This window comes from Atta colombica, unplaced genomic scaffold, assembly GCF_001594045.1.
Source record: "Atta colombica isolate Treedump-2 unplaced genomic scaffold, Acol1.0 scaffold226, whole genome shotgun sequence".
Taxonomy (NCBI): domain Eukaryota; kingdom Metazoa; phylum Arthropoda; class Insecta; order Hymenoptera; family Formicidae; genus Atta; species Atta colombica.
This window is the reverse complement of record NW_017259323.1, coordinates 1,398,320-1,409,181: the sequence shown is the minus strand read 5'-3', so window position 1 is coordinate 1,409,181 and position 10,862 is coordinate 1,398,320. Positions and strand designations below refer to the sequence as shown.

Below are 10,862 nucleotides of genomic sequence, written 5' to 3'. Positions count from 1 at the left end.
TATATAATATATATTGTACTTTATATACTTATATTTAATATTTATCATATAGATAAAAGCATGAAAGGTTGAATCATTCGATTATAAGCCGCTTCTCGATGCGAATTTTTATATTTTTATATTAGTATCACAATAATCTGTAAGCATCTTGCACTCAAGACAATATCGAGAATTAAATAAGATTTTGTCACGCAAGAGCAAAATTAAATAATAAATATTTTTTTGTTAAACGCACACTTACGTAATATAATATATAATATTGTAACTACTAAACGAAATTAAGAAAATGTGTTTATTACTATTTCATTTCTTAATCCTTGTAAATATAATATCTATCTAATGTCTCAAAAATGTTGAAAATGTTGATTTGAATCAGTATATTAATATTATATGAATATGTATATATATTTGTTAACAAATGTTCTTTTAATAAAGTAAATGTTCATTTAATAAAGTGGTATAAATTTTATTCATTTAGTACAATCGCTAGATTCATAAGACGAATTGGCAGAATACTTGGCAAATAGAATAAAGCATTCTGCAAAATAATAATCCAACTCAACTTTTCATTTGTATAACATTGAGTTGTAAGAATACTTAGACAGAAAATATACTAATAATATCATAACTCTATTATAGAAATATAAATAATTACACAAATAAGTAAAGGCCATTTTCAGATAAAACGGATCTTAGTGCCTAATAATAATACGCAAAAATATTGTTAGTTACTGAGTTTCGTTTTAATCAAATATGACCTTTTGTTTATATTGATCATTTCTCGATTTTAACTTATTATTGCTAAATAAATGCATTATTATCATGAAGTATCTTATGAAACTCGCAATGGATTATCAGAAAATCAATAAATCCTTATTATATAGATACAAAAGTTCATTCTTTGAATAAGTCATTCTTTGATTAAAATAATCCAAATTAATGTTATAATTTGCATTTTTAATATTATATTATATTAAAATTATTTATAATGCAAAAAAATTATCATTTTAATTTCCAAAACCTCGACTTTTTTGTAATAACATTTATATTCAAGAAGATTTCAGAAGAGTACTAACTTTTATTATTAACATTTTTCAACTTAATTAATTTAATAATTAATTAAATAATTAAACTTTAACAGCAATCAATTTAAAATAAATCAATTGATTGTTTGTAAACATACATATAAATAATTATATTTATTTATTCAATTAATTATTTTTATATATCTTTTATTAACATTGCTAATACGTAAGTATATTTCGACAAGTACACATTATAATACACATTCATCATGTTTTTATTTCTTTATGATAAAGATAAAAAATTTGTTGCAATTTTTATAAATAGTCGCTCAATTACATATTAAAAAAAACTTTAATATAGTTAATATACTTAACAAGATTTTAATTATACAAGTAAGCAATTCAATTTCTCAGTGACTCAATCCTTCATCAATGCGTAACTGTAGTTGAAAATATAAAAATACTTGGCTCCCGGTTTCGGCAACAAAATATTTGTAGTAAATATTGTTTAACTGCGAATAACATATTTATAGTTAAGTGAATGTGTCGTCTCGTAAATAGGTTTACACTACTGATAATTAACTGCGTAACGAAATATCTACACTTCACGCGTTTGACTTTATGCATTTCGTTTCAGTTGAAAATAGACATTTCGAAGTCACTAGCATTATATGCTAGTTACATGTATAACACAACGTACGGGGAAAGATATTTCCAGTAAAATGTTTATACTGAGAAAGATTTATAACAAAATTTTTTTATAAACGTTATCTCTAGAGACTTTGTGAGAAAATGATATGATCATAAAAAGTTAAAAAAAAATAATTTTTAAATTAAATTATATTAAATTATATTAAATTATATTAATTTCTACTGAATTTAAATAAATAAATCCATTGTCATTTTATTTATCCATGTAACAAGATGTCAAATGACATCTTAATAATGTTTCTTTAATAACGTCAATAAGAAAGACATCATTAAAATGTGCAAAATACAATAGGAATCTAGAAGCATTCACATACTTTAAGTTATTAAATCTATCAGTTTATTTAAGAAATAAATTTATTAAAATATTTTTTACAGAGTATTTAAAACTATATCGTCCAATCTGCTTTATTGTAGAGAAGAAATATTATTTAGAAAAATCAATAAATTATTTTCTTTACAATCTCATAAGAAGGATGATGACATATCGAGTCAGCTTTGATGCTGGCATAAATCTTGAGCTTTCGCACGAACTTCCGTGAAACATTACGCTCCTGAACACTTCAATACGTAACCATCGTTACATCATGACAAGCTGTGAGTTTTATTTCACAGAAAGCTTAGTCGACACACATTAAAATGACAAGAATATCTAAAACTGTATTTAACTATTAATCCCTAATCTAAACTCACCTTTTTCCATGATACCAAAATATATAAATTTTTTCAACTCAACAATCTGCTCTGAAAGATTATGTTTGAAATATTTAACAATTGCATAATTATCGCTATACCACATTCGATTATTAAAAAATCGAAATAGAAGTTATTATAGAGTAAAAATTACAGATTAAATTTTAAAATTATCATATAATGTATATTAGTTTACTATTATTACTAATTATTATTATTATTAATATACAAGTCATCATTTTGTTGAAGTATATTAAACAATTGAATGAGATATGTAAAAGCTATGTTACTTTGAATATTATGCACAATTAAAAATTTTTTTATAAAGTTTAAAAATATTAAATATTTTAAAACTGTTAAAAATTTTATTGTATATAGAATATCTTGCCTTTAAAATATTCGAGTATTTTAAACATTTAAAATTCTTGTGGATAAAAAATTGTTCTAACTGTATAAATATAATTAGGGTTAAAACATAATAACAATTATAAAACGTTATGAAAGCAAAAGTATATTTTTATAATATTCGAGAATATTAAAACTTTCAACACTAATTCGAAACTTAAAATTTTCAATGCATTTGAGATTTTCTAACTACTCAAAATTTTAAAAAAATTTTTTGATTTTGAATAATGTGTTCGAAATACTTCAAAATTTTCATCATATATTCACAATGATATATTCAATTTATTTTAAGTTATTATTATACAAAACAAGCTTTTCACATCATATATTAAAATAACGAATGATTTAATCACATGCATTTTAGCACGAATCAAAAGAATCGATGTATGGAACATTCGATATATATAAAGATGCTGGAATTTGATTAGTTATTTCTCACAATTGTCGTATAAGAGAAAACTCGTCCATACGTCTAATTAAATACACGCTGCTCGGAATTCGATCATTCATTGCGGCGAGTCTCATCGCCGCAGTAAATACGGACACTCGTGACAGACGTATCGCCGATGTTATAGCTCTTCACTGTATCGCGCGACGAGCGCGATTCACGCTCATTCATTACATAAAGCAGCTCACTGTTTACCAAGAGCCCGCTTTATTTTTAGTCATGCCGCGTTACTTTATGCGACGCCCGCCGATTTGCGAGACCGCACCGTTGTCGTTTCTCGTTTGCTCGCTCTTGGTTCTTGCGCGGTTAAATCCCGTTTACGCAACCACGTTTCGCCGTCTTCATTATCGGGTCGTGCCGCATGCGTTCAAAACCCGCGCGTGCAAAACGCATGTTTCGATGCATCACGATCGCGTCTTATTCGAACGGTTCGCTCTGCTGATAACGAGAGTCGGGAAATCATCGTTTAGCGCAAAACGTTTATGTAACAATCATGTTACGTGATATGTAATTTTAGACAAATTAATGGGGATTTTCCTTCGTAAAATAGTTACAATGCGTCGACTGAATAACAAGAAAAATAAGAATATAAAATTTATTAATTTTGTCGAATAGATGTTATAATAAATATTTAAATAAATCATCAAGAATAACGAATTATGAATATGCATCATATGTTCAATATCGATTGTATTTACTATTAATCACGAACATAAAGTTGATACATTTTGTTTTTATTATATGGCGTAAATTTTTTTTAATAATGCCTACTTTAAATAGTTATCCGATTTTTTTAAATTAATCAATGGAAAAGGTCTTACATAAGCAACTAAAATCATAGCTTCTCTTGAAGCAGTTCTAACCACATTTTTGTGAAATGGCGCAATCAGTAAGTACTCGCAAGACGTTTAGTGATGTGTATCCGGTTGATTGGAGGAATCCAAATCGGTATTTGCGCTTTTCAATCATATTGAACTCGTTTAGCATTACTCAACGCTCTAATAAACATACGACTCGGTAAGATGTCTAATTGCGAAACACGATGTTTAATCATGTATGCGCGATAGATCGACTAAGTATATGTGACAGTGCGCGACGATCTTTCTGAGACAATCGTTGTTACTTATGAAAGTGTGGATTATAATTTGATGCAAATAATATGATATGTATCACATAAAATAAAACATGAAACTAAAAAACTAAACTTTTCAAAACAGGAGAGAACAGCAAAACGTAACACTTTTTATATTGCACGAAATTCGAATAAATAATTATTAATAAATTATACATTTTCTACTTAGCAATTTTGATTTACTTTTTTTAAACTGTAAAATACGACAGATTGTATAAAATTGTAATTTTAATTGCAGAAATTTATAATATATTAAGTAGATTCAAAATTAATTTAATTGACGTTTCTATATGTACTTCTTTTCCTTCTTTTTATTATATGTAGCTTGATTAAATAAACGTCAATAACATAATCATCACACGATTATTTTTATTCGTTACGTCTTCTATATCCAAGAGTAAAAAATCAAAATATTAACATAAATAAAAAATATTAACGTAGCGAGAGTGAGATTAAAACATTAACGAAGGACAGAAAAAAACATAGGTTCAGGAGAGATCATAGTGTGTGATTTCAATGAAAACTACATCGAACGATGATTGAAGTTGTATTACAAAATTTGCAGAGAGAGCTTCCTCCGCCAAAAGGAGTAGGTAAGGTACGACGACGTGTGGTTGCGGCGCGCCTCGTCGGCCGTGTGTAAACCATTTACGTAACGGCGCGAGATACGCCGTATTTCGATGATTAACAATTTGTTTTGCGATCGGCAAAGGTGACTCTTTGTACGGCACAAATACCTTACGTAAGATAGCAGATAAACGCGCATATGCAGCTGGAGATTAAGCGCACGCGGCTTTTCGGATTTCGAGACGAGACGCGATCAGTTTTCGACCGCATCCTCCGCAACGATCGCCGTGTTTATAGACTGAACGAAGCGTTAGACTACCAGACGCATATACTGTTTCTTATTGTGCATTTTGGTACGCAATTAATTATTTATTCTAAAATTTTTCATACAGTGACTTATTTTCTTGAAAAGTATCCATATTTTGAATCATTAAATAAAAATATATAGAAGCAGAACAACGACATTAATCAATAAACTTTTAAGATATGTATTAGCCAAAGATATTCTCACTGTCCATCTCTTCCTATAATTAGGAAATAAATTTATACTTAGAATGCAAAACAGCTATGGAAAACTATTACGAGCAAGAGTGTGTCACTGCAGTTCAATAGAAAGACATTATTTAAATATATTCAATAAATTAAAATAACCGAGTATTTAATAATTATTGATTTATCAATGTGAATTTTTGTGAATCAAGTAAGTTCCAATTATTTATTTATTAAATGTTTTGCATATTTAACATTCCACTGTTAAACAACAAAGTTAATCAAAGTTGCGTTTGTTATGTTTTGCTTGCTGTGTTATGAATACATAATCTAAATATCTCGAACAATGTAAGAATATGCAGTATTAATACGCATATTTATTATTCCGATACTATTGATAGTCATCAAGTCAGTTTCACATTCTGGCATAACAATTATGCACATAATTTTGAACCCAATTGAGTCGTACAGCGTAAATGACAATAGGGGTAACAAAGGAGCGATTGTTATAGTTCTTAAACAATGATTTTTAGAAAAAAAATAATGTATGAAAACTTCAAAAACCATTTACCATATGTATATAATATACATAACTACATCTCTTAAGTACTACAAAAGAATATTAATTTTGAATATATTATATAAATAAATTATTTAAATAATTTATTTGTACAATGATGTATTCAAGTTATAATGTAAGTACATTACAATGATCCAATCAAATTAATTAACGTTAGATTTAATTTATTGCTTTTTGCATTACTTATGCGATTTATCTGTGGCAAATAATTAAATCTAAATTGCAATTTTTTTATAATATGCGCAGGCTGTCAATTAAAAAATCATATATTAAAAAATGAATTAGGAAATTACAAAATTTTCTATTGTTAGACTAGTATTAGATTTATATAATTATATTAATCAAATACGTTCCATTTATTTATTTAAACAATTATTTAAACAGTTAAGTTATAAGTTTAAAATTAGAACTACAATTAAAACAATCAAAATTAATCAAATTTGTAACGATATATTTTCTGAAATTTTACATGATTTTTATTGTGAAATGTGAACAATTAAATTAATCTACTTAATTATTATTAATCTACTTATTAATTAATTTACTTTCTTCCTTCATCTCTTTTTTTTTAAATATACATATGTATATATGTATTGGGTTGTTCGGAAAGTTCGTACCGCAAAAGATTTAAATTGAATAAATGAAATTAAAAATTTAAATCTTCTGCGTTTCAATTTTCCTTCAAAATCGAACTTTCCGGACAACCCTATATATGTATATTAACCCTATAATAACCCTATATATATATATGTTAGAAGTCTATTTAAAAGCATTCAAAAAACAAAATATCGATATGTATTTACATTATTAAAACTTAGAAAAGAATAAGTATTTCATTTTTTATATTCAATATTATATTGTATAACTGGACCTTCTTCAAAATTTTTTACATTTGTTATTTATATAAATGATAAGTTGATTTAAAATAAAACAATTTCTTCTTAAATTTTAAAAGCAAAAGAGAACACTCCATAAATAGATGGTAGGTACAAGAGGTTAATCACCTCGTGAACTCGCCATATATTGATCTCTTATTCTTCGTCACCCTTTCCCTTACTGTCCTCGCGATATGCAGTTCAGCCCTCTCCTTTCATTTCGGAGAAGGGTCCTGTGGCGTCTGCGTACTCTCTTTACGCACATGCGTGCATCTACACGAATCAGACAAACGTGATATCTTGGGATAAAGTTACCTCTCATGCTCAGTGAGAACTTTGGAAACTAGAAGACTGACATTTGCCAGTGAAAAGCAGTTTATACCTTATAAAGAGCTCGTCATACTTGCTCTACGTTGTTATAGATCGACAATGCAATCACGCTCTTTCTCCCTGTGACGCCATACAGTTTGTGCACATCCGATTTGATTCCGGCGAGACCATTCCCGTTGGAAGAACCATTCCCGGTCGATCGAGCTAAAGTTGTAGCAAGTATCCAAGCAGGTATCTCGTAAAATTTGCGGAACTTAATAATATTAAAAAAGCATTTGAGTCTTGGTACAAAAATGATTCTGACAAGAACGAATACAAGGACGTGAAGGATATAAATGAAGCAATTTTTAATACATCGTTGCGCTTACCGATAACAGAATCGTTGACTGATGTTATTGGATTCCAAGGTGATATCGATACTTATATAATTGTACGTGATAAGAAAATAGTGCGAGTTTTTAACTCAACAGACTTATATAAACTTTAAATATTTTCAAGATATTAAAAAAAGAACATTTTGATGAACACCAGTTTTAAATTAATGGATCGAAGATATATAGTTATAATTTTTTGTAACACAAAATTTAGATTGTATTTCTAACTAATAATTATGTGCTTTATGTAATTATGATTACTATAGAACCCTACAGAAAATAAATGAGAGCAATTCAACGAAGACTTGTTATGCCTTCTTATATACGTAGATAAATACATAGACGTTGGCAAGATCGAAATAATGTATAATATATGACAATCATAAATCACTGTAAGTTACAATAACTAAAATAAACATCAAAGACGAAAAAAAATTAAGAAAAAAAGAAATCACGGTTTTTGCCATCTGGTTGATCCAAACAAAGCAATAGCCTTTTATCGACGGTAATACCTAATGGATGAGAAAAATCAAGAAAGAATAAAAATGCTTGAGGAAAAATCACAGAAATTCTCACAAAGCTGAACGATAAAAAGATATCACGTGCTATACCGTGTTGCACATGACAATAACAATTTGCTCAATAATGAGGATCGGAGATTAGGGGACACTCAACAGACAAAGAGACGTGCTTCGCTGTGACGTGTCGACGCCTCGTCGAGTGGGAGCAGCGTCGGGAGTGCGGCAACAATACCTACGCATCGTAGCAGACACGCCGCGCCGGTACGGTAAGTAAAACGGCAACACACTTCTCGAACTCCTATAGCGTGATCCGTAATTCTCTTCGCGACCTCCCAGATCCCATTGTGGTATATCCGCGTGGCGCTGGCTTCGTGTCTCGGAGGCGGCTGGACTCTTCCACCTTCCACCGCCGCTACCACCGCCGCCAGCATCGTCGCATTACCACCATCCCCTGCTGACGGTCGACCGAGCGGCCGACTCTGACAGTGGCTCGGCCGACCGATGACAGCCGAGGCGTCAGTCCTCAGTGCGCCAGTGTGCCGTATGGAGCTGTCGCACGCGCGTTAACGTGCGGAGCAGCACGCGTGGACGGCCAGCTGTCAAACTCTCTGCGTGTCGCTCCGACGATTCCGATGAATCCCGTTTAAGTGAATCATTGAGAATCATTGTTATTCCGGGGTCAAGTGACCCGTTATCGTGCTACTGTATTTCTGATTTCCGGCAGACCGTGTCTTTGTCACGCAATCCGCGCGTAATTCCCGCGCACGTAATTTCCAGAAGATGTGCGTTGTCTTTGACATCACGAAACCGGCATTGAACGGTTTTTACCGAGAAGACGTCCGACGCGCGTATGTGATTTACTCATAGAGAGAACGCGTCGCGAAAGGATACACTCCGTTTCTCACTCCCGAAGAGTGACGCACGAGGAGCAGCGCGATGACGGAGCTGGCTAAGGAGGCGTTCACCTCCCGTAACTACCACTTGGCGGTCGAGCTGTACGAGCGATGTCTGAAACAGCAAGGATCGAGCTACGAGGTGCTGCTTGGTTATGGCGACTCCTTGCTTAAGTGCGGTCGTGTCAAGGATTCCATTGAGATCTACTCCAGGTGCTCAACGGCAATGTCCGTGCCGGCCGACAGATTGAAACACCTGGCAACCGCGCTCCTGGAGGACATGGTCGGTATTGGAACAAACCCCAGACGGAGGATCGAAACATCCTTCGCGTGTCCTTTGTGTGAAGGCATCCTCTATCAGCCAATGACCGCCGGCTGTGGTCACACGTACTGCAGAAACTGCGTGGATCCGTCAAAGAACTGTCACGTATGTGGAGTTAAAATCGCTATTGTGAGTGAAACAAATGTGCTAGTGCAAAGACTCGTGGAGAAATGGTGGCCACGAGAAGTGGAGGCCAGTCGGGCGAGGCATGAGGGTGATATTCTCATGAGGAAGGGTCACCTAGGTCAAGCACTGGAGAGATACAACCTGGCAGTTCATCTCGGTAAGAAAATCACCTTATCTCCTTATGATGTGCCTTTGTCTCTCGATGAATATTTATCGTATTTAAGTCGTATTTAACGTAAATCAATACTCTTTATCAATAACATGATATACGCTTAAAATTTTTATTTTATTGAATAGGATCGAATAAAGAATAGAAAAAAGGTTTTTATTGATTAGTGATTTTAATTAACTTCTGTTAATTTTTTTTTATGATGAAAATATTTTACGAGTCAACAAACTTATAATATTTAGTCTTTATAGATAAAGAAATTTGTTTTAAAAAATTAGACACATTTAATAAAACCTTATATCTAGGAATTTTTAACCAAAAGTGAATTTAATTTCATAGAAAAGTCCTTTTCGATTCTTTTAAATATCTTTTAGAGAATCTCTCTAATGTTTTTTAAATGTTGTTTAAAAAATAAAAAATGCTTACAAAAAAAATATTAGTAACTTAGAAAAAAATAATATAATTTAAAATAAAAATATGTTACGAAAAAAATTATTATATTAAAATAGAATAGATTAAAAATTATAAAGTAAAACATTAATGATAATAATGGTAAAAATATTTCGATATTACTTAATATATATATATATATATAACAACACCTAAGAAAAATGTTTGAAAAATATTACTTAGTGAATCATTAAAATCTATCATCAAATTGTGATGTTTTCTATTTGAATCATGTTGCTTATCAGTTTGATGTATCGTGTTAATGTCACAATTTCAATGAAGTCTTTTGATCATGAAACGCTTCTATGACTTATTTAGTTTAAATTAAAATTAATTAATTCAACTGAATTAAAAATTCACTTATTTCCATACAAAAGAATAACATTAGAAGCGATTCTTAAAAAATCCGACACCGTTTTTAAATTTTTCTATTCTCGAGCAAATGACAAAAATATGTGGTTATATAAAGATTATTACGAAACACTTAATCTGAATAATGTTTGAAGTCGGTAGATTAAAAATATATTGATTCATTATTCGCATTTTATAATCTGCCCCAATTTAATCAAAATCCTAAACATTTAGAACATTACTAAAAAAACATCCTGTTACATTCTGAAAGGACTACATTTCTATTTTATTTGGATTAATGCAAGTAGTTGCTTAAAGAGTAGGATATTTTTATGGATTTAATATGGAAATATTAAATAGCAACAGAGCAAAATTGCTGTGATCATAAAACCGGCAGTCTTTTA

At 30.6% G+C, this 10,862-nt stretch overlaps 1 protein-coding gene across 1 annotated transcript in view; it reads left to right on the top strand.

The window, feature by feature from the left end:
* The first annotated feature begins 8,658 nt into the window (after positions 1–8,658).
* LOC108688169 (LON peptidase N-terminal domain and RING finger protein 3) overlaps positions 8,659–10,862 on the top strand; it is a 39,417-nt gene continuing 37,213 nt past the window's right edge. The window contains exon 1 of the mRNA XM_018194316.1: positions 8,659–9,645. Within this exon, the coding sequence (XP_018049805.1) occupies positions 9,084–9,645 (562 nt within the window). The 5' untranslated portion in view covers positions 8,659–9,083. The remainder of the gene's footprint in view (positions 9,646–10,862) is intronic.